General features: G+C 45.8%; 1 protein-coding gene across 4 annotated transcripts; it reads right to left on the reverse strand.

The window, feature by feature from the left end:
* Nucleotides 1-3,510: 3,510 nt before the first annotated feature.
* ZNF596 (zinc finger protein 596) lies at nucleotides 3,511-24,670 on the reverse strand. 4 transcript variants are annotated; one of them, XM_084878344.1, is made up of 6 exons: nucleotides 24,469-24,670; nucleotides 18,347-18,429; nucleotides 16,591-16,717; nucleotides 15,517-15,612; nucleotides 14,015-14,106; nucleotides 9,298-13,118 (listed from the first exon to the last, which is right to left on the reverse strand). In XM_084878344.1, exons 2-6 carry the CDS (start codon nucleotides 18,356-18,358, stop codon nucleotides 12,126-12,128), a joined length of 1,320 nt encoding a protein of 439 aa, XP_084734470.1. In that variant the 5' UTR covers nucleotides 18,359-18,429; nucleotides 24,469-24,670; the 3' UTR covers nucleotides 9,298-12,125. The 4 variants fall into 4 exon arrangements, with proteins under 4 accessions (XP_084734472.1, XP_084734473.1, XP_084734470.1 ...); XM_084878346.1 differs by lacking the exons at nucleotides 9,298-13,118; nucleotides 24,469-24,670 and adding an exon at nucleotides 3,511-7,289 and having other exon boundaries at nucleotides 18,347-19,319; XM_084878345.1 differs by lacking the exon at nucleotides 24,469-24,670 and having other exon boundaries at nucleotides 9,298-12,968; nucleotides 18,347-19,315.
* Nucleotides 24,671-26,316: the final 1,646 nt, after the last annotated feature.

The raw sequence follows: 26,316 nt of genomic DNA on the forward strand, positions 1-26,316 counted from the left end.
AAATGAGTTAACCTATGCAAAATATTTAAAACAGTGCCTGGTGCATGGTGAGCAGTAGGCATGTATCCGATCTTAGTCCTTTTCTTTATCAAATGTCTTTTTATAATTGGAACATACTGCAGGAAGCATTAAAAAAAAATTTTTTTATTGATTTCAGAGAGGAAGGGGAGGGAAACATCAATGATGAGAGAATCATTGATCAGCTGCCTCCTGCACACCGGCGACCTGGGCATGTGCCCTGACCAGGAATTGAACCCTGACCTCCTGGTTCACAGGTCGAGGAATTAAATTAAGAACAGTGTCACTGGCTCACTCACATCCTGCGCCCCAGGGGTTCACAGCTCCCTCGGTGAGAGGACTGGGTTGCGTTTTCTCACTGTTGGCATTTCTTACTCTTTTACCCAGTGTGGGACAAAGCTCTCTTTTTTCTCATTCAAGCTTGTGGTGTTTTCCCGATGGATAGGAGCGATCTGCACCGACTGCAGGAGTGGCCGTCTGTGGGGAAGGAAGCGGCTGGGTCAGTGTGCTGAGGGGCCCTCGCTCTCCTGCACACTCCGGATTGTGTTCCGAGGCTGAGAGCATCTGGTATCAGCTGAGAGGCTGTGGGTGGAAGCAGCCCTCTGGCCCGCCCGTGTGGCTCAGAGATGCGGGTGGAGGGAGGGGGTTTAAAGGACAATCTCAGCCCCAGCCAGTTTGGCTGAGTGGATGGAGTGTGGGCCTACGGACTGAGGATCCCGGGTTCGATTCCGGTCCAGGGCACATGCCTTCTATCAGGAGGGCTCTGCACCTCCCAGTTCCAGGACAGGCTTCATGGCACTGAGTCTGTACTTTTCAAAAATATTACCCTATCTAATAAGAGGGTGATATGCAAATGAACACTCTGTCACAACGGTGGCGGCTCCCATAGCTACAAGGTGGCGGCGCCCAGTCCACTGAGAGGGCAGCACGAGCGGCCTGGTGGAATGCTTGCTTTGTCGCCGCACTTGGCTCGGGCCAGCCCCCAGAGCCGAGCAGACACGGGCAGGGACGGGGGTGGGGTGGGGGGCAGCCTGCAGCCTCCGCAGCAGCCAAGTGCGGACCTGGAGAGGAGACGGCAGGCCTGTGTCCCAGAAAAGCAGCGTGGGTCCCTCCCGCCTCCCACGGAATTGGTGCTCATCGCTCCTGGCTCCCGTGGGCGCTGGCAGCTCGCTTCCACCTCCCTGGGAAGCCGCACGGCTCCCGTGGAAGGAGCTCGGCTCCCGGCAGTGTGCTGTGGTTCCCGCCAGCTCCTGTGGAAGCGGCGGGCGGCCTACTGCACCCGATATTATGCGGTGGCTACTAGTACACATCTATTTTTATCGATTTCAGAGAGGAAACTTTGGGGCACACACACATCCAGTGCATAGCAGCACTCCTTTGTCCCGGGAGGAGGGCTAGCTAGTTCTCACTGGCCTTGCTGGAAGTGCGGGCGCATGGCTGAGGGTGAGAATCCACCTGTTTTCTAAATTCCATTCCAGTTCTTACCTTCTCTGCGGGCCCAGGGCTCCGAGGGTGCGGGAGCCAGCTCTCGGCTCCCTGCACAGCGGTCCTGTGGCCTCGGTAACGTGCCTCTGACATACTCCATACTTCGCAGCAGAGTTGAAACGCTGATTTCACCTTGTTCTTCTGTTTCTTTCCCTTCACAGCCTCCCCGCTCCAGCCCAGGAGCAGCCAGGAAGCAGGAAGCCTCGAGGCTAGTTCGGCTTTTATTTTTTACCTCAACCTCAACCTGGCTGACAGGGGGTGATGCTGCGGATGACAAACTGTCCTATTAATGACATGAACTACCCCAAGCATGTCAGACTCAAAGGCTAACATGGGCCAAATAAACAAGGTTTAACTTCATGTGGGCACAAAGAAACCAAAAGCTTCAATTTTCATAGACACACAGATTTATTTCAATAGGGACATGCTGAATACAAAGGGCTGCAATAAACAATTCACAAAAAATAATAGAACATTTTAATAAAAATTAACATTTTTTTCTTGAACATTAACTTATCAGGCACTAAATAACTGCACAAATTAATAAGCATAATGCAGATACACCAATTTTTCTTGTTCTCTGAAAGCAAAACATTTCCTGTTGTGCACACCAAGTAATAAATTAGTCCAAGGCTAATGGGGTGGCCATCGGCTGCTAAAATACTCCCTGCTGGTATTAGTGGAGAGAAATGGTGCGCCTGCCCATAGGGAGCATAAGGGCAATGAATACAACACGATTATAGTCATTAGTCACTAGTGAAATTGTAGTTTATTATTAAGAACTAAAGGTCCGGTGGGCAAAATGGTGGGGATCTCTCACACGGCCTGTTCCCTCTCCAATCCGGGATCCCTTGGGGGATGTCTGACTGCCTCTTGTAATCCAGGACCGCTGGCTCCTAACCGCTTGCCTGCCTGTCTACCTGATCACCTCTAACCCATCTGCCTGCCTGCCTGATCACCCCTAACCACCTTTACCTGCGGGCCCGATTTCCCCTAATTGCTCCCCTGCTGGCCTGATCTCCCCTGCCTCTGTATCACCCCACACTCAGGACTCAGGATTCTTTCCTCCTGCTGGTTACAGGCACCTGGGACCTGGGCTTCCCTCCCTCTGGCCAGGTGAAGGCATTAGTACCTGGGCCAGCTTCACCAGGGCTGGCTGCAGCTGCAGGAGACTATGGGTGGGTGGCTTCACCTGGGACACAGCCGCAGCCACTGGCACTCAGGACTGAGGGGCAGACGCTTGTCTCTTCCAGGCCAGGCCCAGGCGCAGGCATAGCCACTGGTGCTTAGGACTGTGGGGCGGGTTGGGTGGCTTGTCCCTCTCCTGGGCTGCCCTCATTCCTCTCTAAAGAGCTCATTTATGCCTGGCTGTCCCCATATCTCTTGCCCCAGTGTTGAGTGTCTGAGCCATTAGGGTGTGACAATCATTTGCATGTTAGCTCTTCATTATATAGGATTATGTATAACAGAATATTGTAAAAAATTTAAGTTATGAAATATTTATGAAAGTGTTTCTTACATACTGTTACATTGGCTGGGCCGCAAAAATATTTGTTGCGGGCCACAGTTTGACATGCTTGAACTACCCTGTCCCTGCTGGCCCACAGGGTCTGCGTCTGCGCGGCCCTCAACAGGGGAACCCTATTGTTTTGGGGCTCCTGTGGCGCCTGAATGATCTCTGGCCCTTCAGGATCTTTCTCCTGCGGGCAGCCCTGCTCTGTGGGCTTCTAATTCAGCACCAGCCTTTTTTTGGGCCCCGGGAGGACTTGACATATTTTAGGGGCACAGGCAGGAGCTCCCAAAGCCTTCTCCTGGCCTCCAATTCTACAAAGTTTCAGGCAGGCAGGCGGGGGCCCCTCCAGCCTTTCCTTTAGGGACAGGGCTGGGGAATGTCTGGCCCACAGGCCGCGTAAGGCCCACGAAACCCTTTGGTCTGGCCTTGCCGAGGCAATAGGGGTGGTGAGCTCAATAAATGTTTGGCCAAGTAGAGCAGACTCGTTTTCTTTCTTTTTTTTTTTTTTAAATATATTTTTATTGATTTTTTACAGAGAGGAAGAGAGAGGGATAGAGTTAGAAACATCGATGAGAGAGAATCATCGACCAGCTGCCTCTCGCACACTCCCCACCGGGGATGTGCCCGCAACCAAGGTACATGCCCCTGACCGGAATTGAACCCGGGACCTTTCAGTCCACAGGCCGACGCTCTATCCACTCAGCCAAACCAGTTTCGGCCAGACTCGTTTTCAAGGTGATGATTTTATATGGCCTTTGGCAGGGCAGAGGCTCCCCACCCCTGCTGGCGGGACCCTGAGACTGAGCTTTCTCCCCCAAAGCGCTGCCCTGAGAGGGAGCTCTCCTTCGAGGCATTGGCAACCTCATCGGTCTAGAACAGTGGATCCAGCATGGGGCACACGCCTACAGGGGAGGCAACGTGATGTTAAAGGGGGCAATTAGAGAACGAGTTATTAACAGTGAACTTTTTGCATTTCCTATGGTTCTAGGGGCCACATGTACAGTATATACATAGATGTTGTGACATATTTATGCATTTCAGCTTTGAAACTTTATTTGCTCTTTTGTCATATCACTTGGTATTTTTAAAAACAATCTTAGGGATTTCTTCCTCAGTACAACTGTCCTTTCACTTGTATTACTTTTCTCTTTCATGGATTCCATGTTCTTTGGAAGCTTGTTTAGACCAAGTGAATGGCCTTTTAGGCTTCCTCCACATGAACAGAAGTTCCCTTTTTGAATGATAAGAATTACATGCCACAGAGTAGGGGGCATCAGGGTTTTAGAGGTGCTTAGGTGGGGAATGGCCAGAAAGGTTGGGAACCACTGGTCTACAACCTCATCAGCCATAGCATCCGGAGAACACATCCCAAATAACTAGGGAACCCATCAAGGGAAGTCCAGTCAAGCATTCACTGAACAGTCTGTCCCCTTAGCAGGGGAGTCCCTGGGGTGCCATTAGAGATGGAGGAGGTCCCCTAGTTCTCCACCTCTTCAGAAGGCCTCTTAGGAAGAGGGCAGACCCTCTCGCTGGGCACTCTCTGTAGCCCTGATCGGAGCCACCCTAAATCCACAAAGCAGTGAGGTCTCCCGGAGACTTGTGGGAGGGGAGGATGAAAGGAAACACCAGTTTTCCTGAATTGCGCCTGTGATTTGCCTAATTAGGTGAAAAGTAGGTTGTTAAAGAGGCAGGATGGGTTAGATTCACCTTGAGGGTATCCACATCATCCAGGTGGGTTCTAGGATTATCCGATTGAGAGTATGTGGCTGATGAGATTACATACCTGATGAGGTTATGTTGCTGACATGATTATATCATTAATGGGACTATAAGCTGCCTATAAAGAGTGCTGGAGACCAGACTGAGGCTCAGTCTTCGAAGAGCAGCAGCTCCGAGCTCCAAAGGAGACACTTCCTCCATAAAGAATTGGCCGCTTGTCTTTCCCATCCCTTGGGTTCTGGTAAGTACCGAAGGCTTTTCCCAGGAGGGCCAAACTTCAGTTACTCTGACATTGCGTTGTGATTGTGTGAGTGTGTAGGCTGATTTCAGGCAATTGATAGCAGGGCAGGTTAGGGGGCGGTGAACATGGAGTTCCTCTGAAGTTGTAACCGTAACGGAATGTGCTTAACCTTACAATGCACGGAGGCCAGTGCAGGAGACAGTAAATGCCTGAAACAGGAAAATGTGCAGAGTGAGCGGCAAGTTCCTTAAGTGGCAACCAGGGAGGGAAGAGGAAAGGGAACCTCATCAGGGGGGATTTGGTGAGAAATTGAAGACAAGTGGGTATGGAGAGTGAAAGTGTGTGGGGGAAAGAGCTCTAGGTAGAGACTGGAGCAAAGGATGATGGTGAATTTTCACAATGCAGGAAAACTGGTGTTTCCTTTCATCCTCCCCTCCCATAAGTCTAACGAATTTATGGGGAGAGAGCTGCTTACCTCAGCAAGTCAGAGGGAGGGAATGTGAGAACACAGGAGCTGCCTTTCAGGTTTTTTTTTTTTTTTAATTTTTTATTGATTAAGGTATCACATTTGTCCTCAATCTCCCATTCCAATCCCCTCCCTCCCAAGCTTTCATTTTGATGGCAAACTGAAGCAGAAACTACAAATAGTGAAAATGGAAGTGACATAATCTATAATCATCAAAGTGTAATATGCTAATTAGAACGGACCTTCCTCCCTCCTTCCAGACACAGCCAGGGCTGTGAGGGAAGCCCGGGTCTCAGGGGCCTGTCGGTGGCCAGAGGGAAGTCTAGGTCCCAAGTACCTGCCTGTGGCCGGAGGGAGGAAAGCCTGGGTGCCGGGTCCCAGGTGCCAGCAGTCAGGGGATGAAAGGCTTACTCTTGCAAGAATTTCATGCATCAGGCCTCTAGTAATTTAATAATGACTAGGAAAAGTAGGAGAGGTGGCTGGTAAACCAGTTTCCAACATATAATTGATAAGTTTCCAAGAAAGTAAGGGAGATAGAACACGTCTAGTAGAAAAGTTTCTTCTTTTCAAAAGTAGTGGGAGGTTATGAATGCAGGACTGGTTGTTGACTTCCTGGCAGGGAGCTGAGGCAATTCCTCAGATCTAATTTGTCTGTGTGGTAGGAGCCAACCCCATCTGTCTACAGAAAGCTACAGTAGGGGGCATGCGTGCTTTGCAAGTCCTGGGGAAGGCTGCTCGGGTTTAAGTACGGTATAGAATGGCCAGATGCATTGAAAAGGTTCTGGAGGTGAGTCAGCTTAGACCAGCATCAATATCCTAGTCCTGAGCTTTGTCAGGCGCAGCCCCCGAATTGAGAATGACCTGAAGTCACTGGGATTGGAGCAGTCAATGTGGTACAACAATCAGAATGGGCATGAGGTTGCTAGGTCCCACTTAATATGTACTGCAGTGAGTTAATGTGGATTAGCCAGTCAGTAAAAAATGAGGGTTTGGTAGACCGGCTACAGATCCCAGGTGGTAGGGGAATCTGGGCTTGGGGAGCAGCTCCGTGTACCAGCTCAAAGGAGAGAAGGCTGTAGTTACAGAAAGGAGTCTCTGGTTACTGACCGGAGAGTTGACAATTTGCGGTTAAACCTAGGAATGGTGTGTAACCCTCAAGATGGTATGGTCATGCTTAGAAATTTGAGTTTCCATAACAACTTAAACCCAAATTAAAATTCTAGCTTTGCCATCTTTGAGCCATGCAATTCTGCCACATTAGTAAAGCTTTCCGAACACCTGATCATGCTTGTTAAATTGGTAAATGAACCAACCGAACCAGCAGGGATTTCCTGAGGATCAACAAGACCTATTTATATTACATACATCTCCAAGCAGGGAATAACGTTTAATAAAAATGTTTCTCTCTGGAATCCAGGTAGGAGGGAGGTGAAAAGACTCGCAGAACAGTGTACAGACCACACGTCCAGCCCAGAAGATGGGGAACTGCCTCCCATTACTCACCTCGGAGCACAAAGTCAGGAGAGCCAAAAGAGTCAGCCTCATACAGCAACTGCCAAAGGGAGCCTACTACCATGAAGGAGGCAGAGAAGACAGCGTCCAGGAGTGTGTGATCTGTTTGGTGGACCCTGTATGTGGAAACACCATCCGGTGTCTGCCATGCATGCACCTGTTCCACGTGGACTGCACAGACGAGTGGCTGATGAACGGCATCACGTGTCCCTGCTGCAGGTGGCTGGTGCTTGAATGCGAGTCTGACGAGATTGATTGAACCAGGAGTTCTGGTGTGATTTCCAGTGAATCACACCACCATCTTTAGACTTGGATCTTTTGTCACTGAGCCTAGCCTAGGGTTAGGAATCAACATCAAGCACAAAGGTTTCCTTAAAAGACCTAGATGTAGCTCTCGCCATCTCTCTGAAAATCAATAAAAAGTCATTAAAAATATCATCTTATTCTTCTTGTACCTAGGAATTGTGAGGTGTTGCAGCAGCTGTGCATATTTGTACGGTGTGTGTTGAAGATTAGGAATACGATGTTTTCTAAATGAAAAAAATCTCTCCCACACAAATCCCTATCTCAAGTTGCTGGTATTTAGATCAAGGTTTCATTTAAAAGTATGTTTCCTGGCTTAGCCGGTGTGGCTTAGCGGTTGAGGGTCTACCTATGAACCAGGAGGTCCTGGTTCAATTCCTGTTCAGGGCACATGCCTGAGTCATGGTCTCGGTCCCCAGTGGGGGGCATGTAGGAGGCAGCCAATCAATGATTCTCATTGATGTTCCTCTCTCTCCCTCTGAAATCAATAGAAATATTCTTTAAAACAGTACGTTTCCTAAAACTGAACTGAAATATGAATAAAGGAAGAATATTTTCAAAATAGTCTTTGTTCTCCATTGCTTAATTAGATGTCTGACTTTTTGTTTGCTAAATCCAATCAAGATGAAGGCTGGGGGTGCTCAAGGGATTCACTAAGTGATTAGGGTGTGTCCATGGAATTCAACTGAGACTAGGTTTTCCCTATGTCTTTTTATCCTAAAAAAGCCCGAGTGTGCAGACTTTGGGAGAAAACCAGAGAGCTCCTTCCCTGTGGAATCTGTATCAGAGTGCAGTTGGCCATATTGCACCATTAGGGGTCTGGTGAGTCTTCCATTAAACCAGAGGTCAGCTACTTTCACTCTGTCGCCATTGTACAAGTCTTATCAATGTTCAGTTTTCTACCAAAACAGTAACTTAAAATATATAAACTCATTTCCCATTAACTTTTCCAATTCTACATTCTGATTCTGGGGACTTAAGGGGTAAATATGCACAATGGGTGCTGTTGATCCGCCAAATTGAGTCACTGAACTGACCAATCATTTCAGTAACTAGAATCTGACAACCCAATCTTCGTAATGACAATCAGTCATTAGCAACATTCATTCTTCTTACTCTTAACCATGGGCAAGGAGAACCCCCCCCCCCCCCACACACACACACTTCCCACCCCCAATTTTTCCACTTTGCCTGGAAGCAGACAAGCCTGAGTCAGTAAGGGTGAGGCTAAAAAAAGGATATGGCCAGAGAGGGGCCTCACCCTGAAATGAGCAGAGGCAGAGTGGGGCTTCAGCCTAGTAGTGTAGGGCCTGGTAGGGGTGGGATCCTAAAAGCTGTGGTAGGAGTAGGCTTATGCCTTTCCTGCCCTACCTCCAGGCATTTCTGGGTCTGTCCTTCATTCCTCCCATTTTTGCCTTGGGTTTGTTGCTTCAAAGTGGCTTTAGTTCTCCCTACTGGTGGAGAACTTAGCATCTTCCATTGACAAACTTACCAGGCTTTCTACTATAGGTCTTTGCTACTCAGACCCTAATTTTTTGCCCCAGTCAGTGCCACAATCACTGATATCCACAGGTCCCTAACCTCTGAACTATTTAGACCCTGGATTACCTGGCCCCTCCCTCTTCCAATCCTGGCAGGGCCCATAGGCATGACTCCACTGGTGCTCCATGGGTGATGACTGTTGACTGATGCCAGGAAGTCAATGCTTTTCACCTCACACACCCTTTGAAAGGTGACAACACACACTGATCCAACACTTATCACTACACCCTCTCAACACAGGCAAACCTTAACACAGTCCAAATGACGACACGTGAAACAGCAATGTTCAATCACATGTGGACCTTCCACAGTGAACATGTACTTTCACAGAGGCCATAAAGACCTCTAAGTCACAAACACACTAAGAAAACACACCTGTATGTAGATCAGATAAAAACCATATGCCCCCTGAAATCGTAAAAGCAAATCCTGGCTATGCCTACGTGTCAAACTGGGGCATTTCTTTCTATCTTTTTTTTTTTTTTTTAAATTCTAAAATACAATAGATTTTAATTGATTTTTTACAGAGAGGAAGAGAGAGGGATAGAGAGCTAGAAACAATGATGAAAAAGATAAACATGGATCAGCTGCCTCCTGCACACCCCCCATTGGCGATGTGCCCGCAACAAAGGTACTTGCCCTTGACCAAAATCAAACCTGGGACCCTTCAGTCCACAGGCCAACGCTCTATCCACTGAGCCAAACCGATTTCAGCTGCACTGGGGCATCTCACAATTCAGCAGCAACAAGAGAAGCACATGGCAGAGGAACAAAATGTGTGCTGATTTCCATCAAGGCCAGCGGTACCATATGATAAAAGAGACAGGTCATGACAAAGGATCTACATGTGGTTGTTTGATACAATTGCATCCAAAAGAAAGTAGGAAAGTGCAGATACTTAAAGCAGGTTCTTATGAGAAAGCATCAACGTTTTAATGTGATTCCATGCTTATGATTGTGGAGAATTTTTCTTATATAATAGTCATTATTATCGCCAATTTTTTTTTTTTTAAACTAATCCTCACCCCAGGATATTTTCCCATTGCTTTTTAGGGAGAATGGAAGAGAGAGGGAAAGGCAGAGAGAAAAACATCAATTGGTTGCCTCCTGAATGAGCCCTGACCAGGACCCAGGCTGGGGAGAAGCCTTCAAAGTATGTGCCCTTGACTGGAATCGAGTCCAGGACAAAGGGTCAACAAGCCGACACTCTATCTACTGAGACTAACCAGCTAGGTGCAAAAATTCTGATTTAAATATTTAGTACAGTAAAAATAGAGGTAAATCATTTTTTCGTTTAAATTATTTCAATAAATATAACTCTAATATTACAGTTAGAACATGGTTTTGTACCATGTTTTAACTCACATTTAATATTATATAACTCACCCAAATACATGTGTTTATACCAGTGTAAACAAAATGGAATTTGACCAACCTGCTTAATTTTTTACCATCAATTACTTCTTGCATTTTTCAAGTATTAATCATTTTAATTTGAAAATATTACCTCTACCAAAATTGTGCATTCTACACTCCCAAAGTGCCTCACAATTGTGAACTTTATCTTATGTTTTCAGTAACAAATCTTTGGTAAAATTCTGGCTATTTTGCTGAATTGTTTGCTTAATGGTCCAATAATTTTAGCCAGTCTAAAATTTGTAATATGAAATCCATCTAAAAGTTTATCTACTTTCTCAATGTGAGATAATTAGTGCTAAGTAATGAGAAGTCGCTGAAGATTCCATCATGTTACAGTGAGTATTCAATAATGTAAATCCTCACCTGCTTTACAAGTGCTGATTAATAAGTAACATTTTATCATTTTCCATGGAATAATTTTTCAGAAGATTATCTGTTAATCTTCAAGAGGCTTTGACCTCCTGCTATTAGATTTTTTCCCCACTTATTTCTTGTCTTAGCAGTTAACTGACATTAAATGTATTGGGGCACACCAAGACTGGTGCTAGGTTGAATAGTGCACAATGATTACAGAGCTAGAATTTTTCTCCTTTATAGTTTTCTAAATTGTATAAAGGATAAGCTATAAAGTAAGATATCCCTACAATGATTACATACATAGAATTTATCTGACCTGATTCCTCCATTCATTCATGGGTTAGATGAACTAAATATTTTGTCTAGCTGACAGATCCCAGATTCTGGTTCCTGTCCTATAACTTTTAAGGGAAAACACAGCAAGAATCTTATGAAAGCAACTGCTCAGAGAACATCTCAAGCCACTGCTTCATGGCAGTTGGCTTCATCTTAATCAAGTTAGTAGTACTTACTTGTTCTTATCCCATCCCACCCTATTCCTGTTTAGTCCCAGCTCAGATCCAGTGCTTGACAGATTCCCATTTCAGAGTACTATTTAAGATCTCACTGACAGTTAGAAATGGGATCTGGCTCCTGGTTGAGATCAACTTCCAGATAAGACTTTACTTGCATGGAGTATCAATCAAATTGTGTGGTGGTGGCAGGAGACAGGAAGGAACTCATGTGGTCTCCAGCTGTTAGACGGAGTCCTGACTGAGTACAGGAATCAGGGTCAGGTCAGCCCCAGAGCCAGTCCAAGTGACTATGTTATGGGGTACATCACAGTGCTCTGAAATCCCTGCCACAGTGGTATGTGGTGACAGTGGCTCTACCCAGCAGTGTTTCCTGGTCCAGGCAGAAGTCCAGATCCTGTGTACTGAGGACCTACAGGCCCCACCTCCCTACCACAGGTTCCCAGCCCTTGCCCCACTGCAATCTCCCACTCTGCCAGCTTTCCTGATACAATGCTGGCGCCATGCCCCTCTAACTCATCCACCAAGGCATTTTGTTTAACAGAACCATGTAATAAAGACCCTAACACATTCTTTGCTTTGAGTTCTCCAAGTCAGCCCCCTGTCTATGGTTTGTCAAGCAGTTGCCATACATATGGATTCTCTCCAGTTTGAACTAACTTTGACTGAATGAAGTAAGGATGAATAAAGGCTCTTTCACCCTGATTACAAATTGCTTTTTCCCACCACAGCGTGTGAGTCCTTCAAGGATGTTTAGAGTCTGAAACAATGCGTAGTGAATCTTTCATATTTATAACATTTATAGTGTGAGTTTTTTCATGCTGTTCAAGGTCAAAATATTTACTGAAGGCTTTTTCACATAGATAACATTTGAATGGGTTTTCTCCAGTATGAACTCTCTTATGCAGTCCAAAGTTATAGCTTCTTTTGAAGGCTTTCCCACATACATTGCATTGATATGGTTTCTCGTCAGTGTGAGTCCTCTGATGTACTCTAAGGGCAGACGAGTTATTGAAAGCTTTCCCACAGAGGTGACACTCATATATACGGCTTCTCTCCAGTGTGAGTCCTCTCATGTAGTCTAAGGGCAGGCGAGTTATCGAAAGCTTTCCCACAGAGGTGACACTCATATGGCTTCTCTCCTTTATGAGTTTTCTTATGTTGTCCAAGGCCAGAAGAATCAGTAAAGGCCTTCCCACATAGATGGCATTCATATGGTTTCTCTTGATTATGAGTTCTCTCATGTTGTCTAAGTTTAGAAGACTTAGTGAATGCCTTCCCACATAGATGGCATCCATATGGTTTCTCTCCAGTGTGAGTTCTCTCATGTTTTCTAAGGTCAGAAGATTGACTGAAGGCTTTCCCACATAGATGACATCCATGTGGTTTCAATCCAGTGTGAATCCTCTCATGTTGGGTAAGGTTAGATCTTATACTGAAGGTTTTCCCACACAGATGACACCCATATGGTTTCACTCCAGTGTGAATTCTTTCATGTTTTTTAAGGTAAGAACTACTAATGAAGGCCTTTCCACACAGTTGACATCCATGTGGTTTATATCCAGTGTGAATTCTTTCATGTTTTCTAAGGTAAGAACGACTAATGAAGGCCTTTCCACATAGTTGACATCCATGTGGTCTCAATCCAGTGTGAATCATCTCATGTCGTCTACGGTTAGAACGCACACGGAAGGCTTTTCCACAAAAACGACATTCAAATGACTTTTCTCTATTTTGAGTATTACTGTGTTGTCTAATGGCAGAGTGTTGAATCAAAGCATTCCCACGTTGACATTCAAACAATTTATTTCTAGCATCAATTGGTTTATGTTGATTAAAATAATTGATCACTTTTCTAAATTCTTGTATGATATGGGGTTTCTTTCCCATGTGAGGTATCATGCACCAAGTCAATGTTAAGATATCAGTCAAGCAACCATCAAAAAAGAAAAAAAGAAAAAAAAAGATTTCAGTCAAGTTTTCTCCCAAATCATTACATTCAAAAGAATCTTCTTGAGTGTAAGATGTCTGCTTTTTGAAAGGAAATGAGAGACTGTTAAAGATTTATCCACATTTATTCATTCTTTCATTCCTTTCTCAATATATAAATTATAGAGTAATCATTCAATGATAGAGTCCATTTAAAATTGTTCCTATTAGTTATATAACCACATGCATAAAGATTTTCTCTTTTATGGCATCCCAACTGGATATATCTGATTAATTTTTATTTTATTGATTTTTCACAGAGAGGAAGGGAGAGAGATAGAGAGCTAGAAACGTCGATGAGAGAGAAACATCGACCAGCTGCCTCTTGCACTCCCTCTATTGGGGATGTGCCTGCAACCCAGGTACATGCCCTTGACCGGAATCGAACCTGGGACCTTTCAGTCCGCAGACCGACGCTCTACCACTGAGTCAAACCGGTTTCGGCATATCTGATTAATTTTTATACATTCTTCTTCAAAGACTGGGTATATGAGCCAGAATTACACAATTCTCTCTTTTTTAAATCCTCCCCTGGGAATATTTTTCCATTGATTTTTAGAAAGAGTGGGAGAGAAGGAAAAGACAGAGTGAAATATCGGTGTCAGAGAAAAACATCAATCAATTGCCTCCTGACCAGGGCCAGGGTGGGGAGGAGCCTGAAACTGAGGTATGTGTCCATCACTGGAATAGAACCTGGGACCCTTTGGTCCACAGGCCACAACTTTCCTGCTGAGCAAAACTGGCTAGGGCACAATTTATAAGACCTCAGGTTATGGTTTTGACTTCAGGTTAATTTCTTCCCTAAAGCCAAACTAACAAAACTTTCTGCTGTGAAAGCCCTTGATCTCAACTTTAATTAGATAATTATGCCAAACTCATAACTTATTTAATTTCCTGTTCTTTATTTAGAAGAACAGGTTCACACTGATAAAGCTTACCACTGCATTGATGAGGGATGCGTCCTTCTTGAGAAAATGTTGAGTGGATAACATTTCTTGTTTTTTAAAATCATCTCTCCTTTCTGAAATGACTAGGGGGAAATTATTAGGGAGATTAAAATGTTGAAGAGACCTATAGCCCATTTGTTTTAAACATTAACACATAAATGGAAAGCACATCAAAGTAAGGAATACTCTAAGGAAAAACACATTACAGGCATCAATTGACATTTTTTGGACTAGAATATGAGAAAAATAAAATGAAGATGGCAAACTGGGGAGGAAAAGAGAGGGACAGATTTATAGAATAGGTCCATAAAAAGGGATATTTTGTGAATTAAAAACACACATAAACACATCACTTTTATTGATAAGTCAGACACAATGGACAGTTTCATGAAGTAAGACAGTCCCAAGACAATGGAGTATAAAATGACAGCAGACAAGTTAATACTATTCTTCCCCTTACTCTCACCCTCAGCACTATATCCTCCAACCTTCTCAAAGTCCTTATTAATAATAGCCATATCCTCATGGGACTCAGAAAACTCTCCTTCCTCCACTCTCTGACTCACATGCCAGTGAATAAAGGCATGCTTGGCATAAAACAGGTCAAACTGTGCTCCAGGAGAGCCCATGCCTCAGCAACGGCTATGGTGTTTTGAGGCACTGCTCAACATGCACATATCTCACTGCATTTTGGCCAGATTGCCGTCAGATATACAGTGGTAGGTTGCTAATTAATACAAACTCAAAAATCATTGGGGGAGCAATCCACAGACTAGATGGCATGCTTGGTCTTGGTGGGAATGGCAGCACTAACTATGTCACCAAAGTAGAAAAGGCAGCAAGCCAGGAATTTCCCAAGGAAGGGCCATATTTCACCATCTGGTTGGCTCGCTCAAAGCACACCCTGGTAATCTCTACTACGGTAAGCTGCTCAGTAGGCTTTCTCAGCAGAGATAACAGGGGCACATATGGCCAGAGGAAAGTGGATTTGGGGTTATGGGACTAGGTTTTCCTGGAATTCTCTAAGATCGACTTTCAGTGACTCATCAAACTCGAGGGAAGCCACGATGGAAGACACTATCTGGCTAATAATGTGGTTAAGATTAGTGTTGGTTGAGTGCTCAATATTGAGTTTTCTCCCACAGGTATCATAGATGGCCTTCCTGAAACCGTGAAGGCACAATCAGAGTGCTCCAGGTGGTGGTGTGGGTGCTGAGATAGAGTTACAGGGCTCAACCCCAGCTATGGAAATCTGGGGGGGATGGATGTAAATAGAGAACTCCTCTAAGTACATGAATATAACCTTCCCTAAAGTTAAGAGAGACACCTGAAGAGAAGTTACTACCTGCAAAGTATAATGACATCTCAAGAATTTGTCTCCTACGTTTTACAAAACATCACTAACCTCAGATATCTCCATTAATCATTCTTAGGGCCCGCTTACTCACTGACAAGGCTCTTTCTTATATTGAAACACAGCCTCTGGAGCTCACCTGGACTCTGGCCTTGCAGAATAACAATCTCTTCTCCTGAAAGTTGCTTTCCCTCCTTGAAATGAGAAATCACGTATGAATCGTAGAGCTGACTGCCTGTTTGTACGAAAATGATACATGGATTTTGAATTCTGTGCTGATAACAGTATATGGTAATCAAAATAGGGTCAATTAAATGAGAAAAATAAGATAACCCCTGAAAGTCAGCCCAGGGAAGCGTATACTGAAAGTAACATGGGTAGTCAGCCAATGACATCTCTTAAACTTGTCCCAAAAGATATTAAGGACATATCATTGCTGTTGCCCATGCCCAAGTTCAAAGACAGGCTATAAAATCAATATTTTCATGTAAGTTTTCACAGTGCTCAACTATTATGACCGAATAAATACAACTTCTACCAGGGGGGTGAGGGGAATCTAAGTTCTATGTGGAAAACAGTATGACTTGTTATTTTTAATACTGTGTTCTGATCTAACAGTACCTGCAGCAAAATAATTATTTATATATTTTAAATCAATACATTTACTTACACATTCAAAAACAGTGAGTTTCTGCCCTGGCCAGCTTTGCTCAGGGGTTGAAGCATCGGCCCTCAGACCAAAAGATTCCAAGTCAAGAGCATGTACCTCAACTGCAGGTTCAATCCCTGGCCCTGTGAGGGAGGCAACCAATTGACATTCTCTCTCACATTGATGTGAGACTCATTCGCCATTTAATGAGTGTGTGTGTGTCTATCTTTCCCTCCCCCCACATCCTTCCACTATCTCTAAAAATCAATGGGAAAAATATCCTCTGGTCAGGATTTAAGAAATTAAGTGAGCTCCCACCACTGTGTGAGAATTGGAAATTTAGTAGCAAGCAAGGGAGACATAAAATTATGTTAGGAAGATTACATTCTTTTGGGATTACAAAATGAATAAAAGCAAAAAGTAAAGAAAATTGCTGACTGTAAGGAAGTTGTAAGAGTGATGAAAGAATCAAGACAAAGTTTGGAATAAGAAATGGGAAAGTTTTCCGACATATGTGTAGACTGAATAAATATATACATGCACAATACATATGAAGAGACTCACCAATCGAGAGCAGATGACAGATGCTCTCCAGCATTACGTCTGTGAACAGTTTTCTCTGGGGTATGTCCAGCAGGGCCCATTCTTCCTGGGTGAAGTCTACAGCTACATCCTCGAAGGACACTGCTTCCTACAACATTATGGACATTGTTTCAGACAGTGCCAGGACTGCCAACCTCTAGGGGAGGATGGTTCAGGTAGGTCACGGCATTAAGGAAGTGGCAGCTGATTGATAGAAAGTTCAAACAGTATTTTGGGTCCAGCCACATCATTCTCATTGCTGAACTGGACATCTGACTTTCAGATATACCCACAGTAAATATATAAAACCTCACTGTAAAGAAGTATAAAATGAGGTGTGATGTAATATAACCTGGAAACATAATAAACTTGTAATGATGACTCCAAATCATGATTACAAAATTTGCACTTGAAAATTTATAATTAAAACACTTCTCCACCAATTTCAAGGAAACCTACAAACTCATCAGAAGGACTTGGGATCGGCAGGTGCAGCCTCTTGTCTCCACACAGCTCAGATGCTCGTGACGCAGCATAAAGATAAACTGCTCAGCAGCATGAGCCAGAGACCCTGAGACTTCTGTGCTGAAGGCCAGGAGTACCCCAACTCTTTCTATGGTCCGGGGCCTCTGGGTCTCACTTTCTCCGGGACTTCCAATTACAGCTGTCATTGCCTCTTCTGTTTCTCCATCTTATGTCTCTATTCAAGTTTACCTGAAGCCACCTGATTACTCTGGGCTCTTCACTTCATCAAAAATTTCCACAAGACTCTAAGTTTTACTCTACCTTCTATGTTCCTCCTCCTGAATTACAGCCCAAACTGAGGAAACAATACTCACTATGCATTGCCTCCACTTAATCACATCTGAAGAAAGAGAAAATTACAAGAAGAAAATTCATGGGTAATAATGAGAATTTTGGTTTTCTTTTTTGGATTTCAGAAGTGCAAACATATTCTATAAAAATTTTAAAAGGCCTGAGATTGAAAAAAATAAATGAATGACTCCTGATTGCCTTTTCTGGCATAATCATGACTTATTTTCCCCCCAATACTAATCAGCACGCCTGTCAGCACCTGTAATTGGCTGAACTCACCTGTGGAAACACCTGCTGCCCTTCCTGGATATAATGTTTTGCTCCTTCCTCACCTGCACTCACCTCAATCCTAAGGCCATGACAGTTAATGATATGATTAATGTGGAACTTTTTTTTTTTCTAACCAAGCCATAAATCAGATGAGAAAACTAAGCCTTTCCAATTTCTCCTATAAATACACAGCATTACTAGAGGCTGGGATATCGTAGTGTTTTTTTAAAAATATATTTATTGATTTTTTACAGAGAGGAGGAGAGAGGGATAGAGAGCTAGGAATGTCGATGAGAGAGAAACATCGACCAGCTGCCTCTTGCACACCCCCTACCGGGGATGTGCCCGCAACCAATGTATATGCCCTTGACCGGAATTGAACCTGGGACCTTTCAGTCCGCAGACTGACACTCTACCACTGAGCCAAACTGGTTTCGGCTGGAATATTAGTTTAATGTTGGGAAAGAGATTGCCATTTAATGAGTCCTTGACCCAATACGACCATTCCAGAGTACTGGGGAAAATGAACTGAAGCTCAGATCTGTGAAAAGTCTCGCGTGTACTCAGAACACCCGTGCCTGTAGAAACAATATACCTACATACTACTGGCAATGGAGATGCGTTTCAGTAGAAAGGCTAATTTCCAACTCACCTGTGATGCCATGGTCACTAGCTCAGCTGTTAGCTGTCTCTTGGGTTTTCATTGACACACAGTCCAAGCAACAGGAGGCAAAGCTGTGGGAGGAGAAAGAAGCCATGAAATTTACTTCTCTACAATTTCTAGACCCAACTGTCACGAAGCCCCACTGCTTCACCTGGAGGCAGCCCCCGCCCAACCAGCAGAATCGGCAGTGTTTGCTGAGTGAGCAGTGGGAGCGCTCTCCTCTGCAGACCAAAGGCAGACACAAACACCTATAATTTAGGGAGGGTGGTACGGGAATCAATCCAGGTGTTCAGGATTTTCCAATTCCCTCTTGAGACCAAAACACAGAGATCCCTGACTCAGGCCACAGGTGTCCCCCCCTCCAGCAGCAGGCTTAATTATACATTCTCAGGCTTCTATTCTTAGTTGGCACACAGCAGTGTTTCTCCAAGTCTACCCTGCTCTCTGGTGCCCCAGACCATTCCTATGTCCTGTCCTTGGCCCTCCAGACACTTTTGTCCTGAATCATTTTTGTCTCCTCCAAGGGAGGCTCCAGAAATATCAATCTTTCAACACTGACTTTTAGATAAGTCCTGCAGGAATTTGGTTATGCACCAAGAGAATTAAGATTACATTTTATTATAGTGTTAATTCATTGATGGATTGCCTTATTCCATTCAGTGTAGCCAATGGCATCTACTTTGAAATTTATCCCTGAGGAGACCCTGCATCAGATAATACGTGATCACGTGGGTTATAGAACTCCTATCATGTTCGACAATCCTCACAGGGAAGTAGGCTTAGGAAATACAGAATGAAAGCATTTTAATAGGAAATTCTGTTGCTCCATCTGATATTTTAGAAAAGTGGAAGCTGCAATTTTCTTTAACCTCATTATTTCAGTGTGCCTGAGACAGCATTTATAAAGTTAAACCCTCCCCTAAAACAGCAATAATCATGTATATTTCATAAACAAGTGATGATAATGAATCGTAACAGAAGTAGGTTTAACTCACCATTTGTAACTTGGAATAGTCAAGTTTCATTACATGTGATTCTGTGCAAACAAATATACATACATTTGCTTATCTGTTCCTCAAAGTAACCCTACTGATTATGACTTATTTATAAAGTTAATAAATGGCATGATTAGAAGTTCAGAAAACTTTAGTAATGTGGCAAAAATCACACAAATACAAGCATATACCATGCATATAAGCATATGTCAAAAAGGAACAGATATAATTTGCATTTGCCTCTGCCTGCCTTTTAAGCAGAGAATCCTTAAAATCCAGAGGCCCATGCCCTCTGAATGGCTCAGCTGGTCAAAGCATTGCCACGTATACCATAAAAGACTGAGTTCAATTCCAGCTCAGGGCATATATGTGGGTTGCAGGTTTGATTCCCAGTTGGGGTGTATACAGGAAGCAATCCATCAATGTTTCTCCTTAAGATTGATCTCTCTATCTTTTTCTCCAAATTCCTCTCTAACAGTCAATAAAAACATATCCTTGGGTGAGAATTAAAAAAGAAAATTCAGAGGACCCATCCTTTTTTGCAATGTATTCTCCTTTTTGCTCTTTCACCAAAAATTCCTGCCCATGCTGGTATTCTGTACCACACAGGACCCATCGCATCACCCCCATTCCAGAACTTCACTTCCACTCTTCTTCCTACTGCCCAGTGTAACGTGGCTACCGGTTCCAACAGTGTTCCCTAAGACCAACATCACTTCCTATTCCTACTGACCGTTTGCTACATCTGCGGAAGAATACCGCCACAAGAAATCCAAAAAGGACCACACCAAGATACATCATAATTAAAATGCCAAGAGCAAAAGACAACGAGAGAATCTTACAAGCAGCAAGAGGAAAACAGTTAGTTACCTGTAAAGGAGCAGCTGATTTCTCAACAGAAACTATGCAGGCCAGAAGGGATTGGCAAGAAATATTCAAAGTGATGAGTAGCAAGAACCCACAACCAAGATTACCCAGAAAAGCTATCATTCAGAATGGAAAGGCAGATAAAGAGCTTCACAGATAAGAAAAAGCAAAAGGAGTTCATCACCACCAAACCAGTATTGTATGAAATGCTGAAAGGTATTCTTTAAGATGAGGAAGAAGAAAAAAGATAAAAATTATGACCAACAAATACATATATATCAACAAGTGAATCTAAAAATCAAGTGAACTAAAAATCTGAGGACCAGAATAAACTGTAATAGAATCAGAGGCAAAGAAAGGGAGTGGATTGATAATTATCAGGGGGAAAGGGGTGTAGAGGGTGTAGGAAGAGACTGGATTAAAATTGTACATCTATGGATGAGGACAATGGGGGGGAGGAGGTAAGGGCAGAGAGTGGGGTGGGATCCAGGTGGAAGGGAGCTATGGGGGAAAAAGGAGAAACAATTGTAATAATCTGAGCAATAAAGATTTATTAAATTTGCCGAAACCGGTTTCGCTCAATGGATAGAGCGTCGGCTTGGGGACTAAAAGGTCCCGGGTTCGATTCCGGTCAAGGGCATGTACCTTGGTTGCGGGCATTACCCAGTAGGGGGTGTGCAAGAGACAGCTGATCGATGACTCTCTCTCATCGATGTTTCTAGCTCTCTATCCCTCTCTTCCTCTCTGTACAAAATCAATAAAATATATTAAAAAAAATTTATTAAATTTGGGGGGGAAAAGAAAAAAAAGAGTACTGCCACACAAGGCATCTCCAAATAGTGCCTTTTCCAGGGCTGCCCTGACAGTAGGAGTCACATCTCACAGTGGCTTCGAAATGGCATGTCCTGCTTAGTTAACAGGTCTTCCATGCTCCCCAAGTATTTCTAACTCTCTCCAGGCCTTTGATTTCACACCTTCTCACCCTCCCCTCACTTTCAATAGATGAGGTATTTCCTTCCAAGTGGATATGTAGGTTGACAAGTTCCTGGGTCTAACACCATAAAATGTGCACATTTTCCTGCACTAATACTCTTTAGTTACTCCTTCTCCCCCATTGCACTGAAGAACCATCTAGACTCCAATGAAACCACTGTCTTCTGTTTTGTCAGGAACCTTGTATTATTTACTAAAATGTTTATTTCCTTTACAAGTGACTTGCCCCTCTTCTCAAAGCATCCCCCCATCATTTAAACTTATCAAATCTCCTGCATCTTCAAACTAAAACTCCTCTGAACTATTTCCTCTTCTGGTCCTTCTCTACTGTCCCGTCTTTACAACCAAACCAAAAGCTGAAGGTGCAGTTACCTTAGGCTCACATCCCTCCCCCGCTCTCCCCTTCCCCCCAGTTGGCTAACTAACTATAATAACATCACCACCAATGACATCGGCATAAATAAATGCAATGTACACACATCAGGCTTTTACTGGGATCCAAGAAATAAGTGTAATATGACTTCTCTTGAGGAATTTACTTTCCCCTCGGCTCTCTAACATGTCAGCCTTAAGGCTAATATACTCATCCCAGCTCCGTATCACGTGAACAGAACTCAAACAACCCTGCAGGAAGATGACAAGGCTCCATGCGAATTCTTCATCCCTTTCTACTGATGCATGCTGTTCACTCAGCTTCTTTGTTACTTTTTCCAAAATGAAAGCTGCAGAGCTCATGTCTGAGGCCCACTCTGAGCTCTCACCTCTGCTTTCCAGCTATCATGCACTTTAAGAGAAATATGTCTCAGGATACTGTCTCCCCTAAATATCACTCTTTACCTACTCCATGTTCCTTTCCATGTCTCTACCAGACAGCTAACGTTTGAAATGTTGTAGACTCACTCGGACCATATCGAACACTATTAAGTATTGCTATCATTTCTACACTGTTCACAATTATCATTCTTCATTCCTGTAGGGAGCAGTTATAGGGTTAAGTCTCCGACTGACCTGCTGGCAAAGCTGCAAACAAGTCCCAGCTTAGAGGGCACAGCCCTCTCAGTATGATTAAGCTTGATCTTATGACATTCCCTAGATCTATCTTTCTTTTTTTAAAAATATATTTTATTGATTTTTTACAGAGAGGAAGGGAGAGAGATAGAGAGCTAGAAACGTCGAGAGAGAAACATCGACCAGCTGCCTCATGCACACCCCCTACTGGGGATGTGCTCGCAACCCAGGTACATGCCCTTGACCGGAATCGAACCTGGGACCTTTCAGTCTGCAGACCGCCGCTCTACCACTGAGCCAAACCGGTTTCGGCATTTTTTTTAAAAATTTATTTTTTATTTTTATTTTTAGCTCCCTAGGTCTTTCCTGGGTAGCTAATGGGCTGTGGGAGGTGCAGCAAGTGCTGCCAAAACCAGTGAAACTTATAAGAACATTGTAAATCACCCCGTTTACTCTGACTATAAAATAAACCATCAGCTTGCAGTCTGGATCTGTTCTGTCATCTCAGTCACACAGAGAAGATCCACCTAGAACCCAGCTTATCCTCTTTGTCTGTCTTCATCCTTTGCCGGCCCTCCCTCAGACTCGCCAAACCCTTGGCTGTGCTAGTGCGGCCCACATTCCCACCCAAATTCACAAACACAATTTCCCACCCCATCATTACTTCTCAGTTTGAACGGCAATTCCTAAGATGTGTCCTCAATAAATTCCCCACAAAATGAACACTTCCCTTCACAAAAATTCATCCATAAAATAAAGGAGGTCTGTCCGGTCTTGTGAAAACAATCGCTAGTACTCACCAGGACCCAACAGATGGCAATCCCATGAAGCCCAATCTTTTATTTATTTTTTATTAAATATATTTTATTGATTTTTTACAGAGGAAGAGAGAGGGATAGAGGGTTAGAAACATTGATGAGAGAGAATCATTAATCAGCTGCCTCTTGCACACACCCTACTGGGGATGTGCCCGCAACCAAGGTACATGCCCTTGACTGGAATCGAACCCGGGACCTTTCAGTCCGCAGGCCAACGTTCTATCCACTGAGCCAAACTGGTTTAGGCATGAAGCCCAATCTTTTCTGAGGACGCTGCCCCGGCTGCCCCGACTGCCCTGACACCCCAACGCCAGAGCGCCTTCCGCTCTGGAAAGTGCGCCATTCTGGTGGTGGGCTCCCTCCCTTTCATGGAGCCGGTCACCACACCAATGCTGGGATCCAGGGAAGCAGGCCGACTAATGGAGAGAACAAATCCAGTGAATCTACCAAGAATGCCTCTGTCAGGAAGTGTTTCCCCTCTTGTTACATAAGTCAAGCAGATGAATTTAAGAAGACAAACCATCATTTAACTCTGTATTTCCTCTAAAAGCTTCAAAGGCAACCTGCACACCTATTCCCTAGTTTATGGATTTTGGTTGTTCTGGGCAGTATTGTAGAGAATATGCAGCAAGAGAATGCGTTCTGCTCTTTATTTTGTAAGAGGATTTGTAACCTGCCAACATATTTTCAGGCTGCAGGCATCAGTCTGATTCTACATCAATATAAACACTTTTGCTGAAAACACCCGAGGGAAGTATTTTCCCTGTTCAGAACGTGCATTTTTACTACCAAGCAAGAAATAGCTCGTACAGTGTCGGATGGTCTCTTCAATTCACATTCAGGCGATGCTCCCCAAAACCATAAAACTCTACCAGCTTTGAAATATTAAATCCCCAGAATAACCAAGTTCTGCATCGATATTACTATAAATGGAATTTTTTCCTTTATTATTTTAGTAAGTCTTCACCGGGGATATGTTTTTTTAAAAAATATTGAAATTAAAAAGAAAAGGTTTTTATTGATTCCAGAGAGGAAGGGAAAGAGGGAGAGAGAATCATGGATCTGGGGCCTCCTGCACGCCCCGTGAGGACCCATCCTGCATCCCGCACGTGCCTGACCCAGAATGGAACTGTGGCCTCCGGGTTCACAGGCTGTGGTGACCCAGGAGACACCGCACTCGGACACAGACTAAAAATGTCCAGAAAAGCGCGTTTATTTCCTGCGCGTGGTCTGCAGCCAGCTGGTCAGGGCAGACAGACCGGACCGCAGCGCCAAGCTCTAGAAGCCTTTTGCTTATACAGACTTCTCTTCCTTAGCAAGCAAGCAAGCTACGTGTACAGAAGCGGGTGTCTGCCGTTAGCCACCCGCCATCCCACTCATTTTACAGGCGGCACGTCAGTCCTCCCTGCCTCCTCCGCCCCGGCCTTACCCTCTGGTATCACAGCGGTCAGCACTGAGCTTGTTTAAGGAGCCGGCAGCGGCCGCCGCGCCGGCCGTGGGAGTTTTTCGGTCCACGCCGGCCGGCTTACACTGATTCCTCAGAGAGGGGAGGGGGGAGAGGAATATGGACCGGCGGCTCCCGGACGCACCCGGGTGTGTGCCCGCACCGGACACTGGGCCCGACCGGACCCGGACCCGGACCGCACTCCAACAGCCGCCTGCCCGCCGGCCTCCTCCCTTTGGGAAGCGCGCACCTGCCTCCCCCGGTGCCGGCCGCGCCCCGCGCCCCGCGCCCCGCGCCCCGCGCCCCGCGCCCCGCGCCCCGCGCCCCGCGCCCCGCGCCCCGCGCCCCGCGCCCCGCGCCCCGCGCCCCGCGCCCCGCGCCCCGCGCCCCGCGCCCCGCGCCGCCTCCGCCCCCCTCCCCCCCCTCCCCCGCCCCCGACACCGGCCGCGGGCGCCCCGGCGGGCTGGGCGGCGGACAGCGGGACACGGCGTCCCAGGCCGGGGACGGGGCCCGGGGGGCGGCGGGCGGGCGGGCGGGGGCGGGGAGCGGGAGCCCAGGACCGGGACAGGGCACCGGGAACCGGCCTGAAGGCGGGCCGTCCGCTCCTTACCGCACAGCCGCCGGCCGCGGGGAGCAGCGCGAGAAGCCGCGTCCCGGGCGCCGGGCGCCGGGCACGGCCCCGGAGGGCGGCCAGCGGGGGCCGGAGCGCTGGGCCGGGCCCGCGGAGGGCGGTGCGGGGCTCCGGGAGGGCGGCGCGGAGCCCGGGCGCCCACAGCAGCCGGTCCCGGGGCGGAGGGCGACGGAGACCTCCCGGGCGGACCGCACCCGCGCACAGCCGCCTGCTCGGGAAGCCTCTTCTGCCGCAGGCTCTGCCGCAGGGGCGGGGCCTCCGCCGGAAGAGGCGGGCCGCGGTGACGTCATCGGCTGGCGGGGCCCGAGCCTGCCGCCCCGCCCCCGCGCCGTTTCCCGGGGGCCATCTTGCCGCAGGAGCCTCTGCAGGAGCCTCTGCAGGCTGGGCCCATGGGCGACAGGACTGCCTCCTCCGACTCCGAGTTCAAAGGAGCTTCGAGCTGTGAGCCCTTCAGCGGGAGCTGTGAACGGAAAGAGCCACACGCTGACCTGGCAGCTCAGGGAGGCCTGCGTGGCGGTCTTGCAAACCCAGAGACCTAAGATCACCACAAAGGATGGTTTGAAAAGTAAATGTCTAACACACATGTGTCAAACACAGGGCCCTCGGGCCAAATCCAGCCCGCCAGGCCTTGCAATGTGGCCCGCACCTCGCTGTCATCACTGCACTCCGCTGTCAGTTTATGACATTGTCAGTTTATGACTGTTCAGTAAACCATTCGGCCCGCGATTTAGGCTGGATTTTAGATTTTGGCCCCTTCTCTGATTGAGTTCGACACCCCTAGAACAGGTTGTAGTGGGTAGTCATGTCCCAGATATTTCACCTGACAAAGATCAACTTTGATCTTCTTTACTGAGCCCCTCTGCCTTCCCGCCTCTGAGATAACATCTCTCTGAGATGTCTGGGTAACTTGTAACTTCCTTTTTACCCCAGACCCCTCAGGGCACAACAAATGGCCTGGAGACATCCCTCATTGTTATTGTTATCAAGGTAATTGTCAACTGTTAATAATGTTAGAGCATCCTGTATCCGTCTCTGTGAAAGAAGCTCACGTCCTGCTATCCGGTCTTACATATGGGGTACAGATCACTTTATTTCCTACATACAGGCCACTCAAGGGTGCTTATCAGTTTGTTTCCATTCCATTCCATACTTTCAGATATCACACTTCAGCTCCACACTTTAATACTTATTCAATATTGTAT

Source organism: Pipistrellus hanaki (genome assembly GCF_964339955.1).
Source record: "Pipistrellus hanaki genome assembly, chromosome: 3".
In the NCBI taxonomy this organism is placed as follows: domain Eukaryota; kingdom Metazoa; phylum Chordata; class Mammalia; order Chiroptera; family Vespertilionidae; genus Pipistrellus; species Pipistrellus hanaki.

Bases quoted from the DNA above. Each gene is read 5' to 3' on its own strand.
- ZNF596 (XM_084878344.1), bottom strand. The intron at 15,613-16,590 runs GTGAGTCTCTTC...TCGTACAAACAG, and splicing joins CTGTCATCTGCTCTCGATTG to GCAGTCAGCTCTACGATTCA. The intron at 13,119-14,014 runs GTAAGCTTTATC...CCTTTCAAAAAG, and splicing joins CATCCCTCATCAATGCAGTG to CAGACATCTTACACTCAAGA.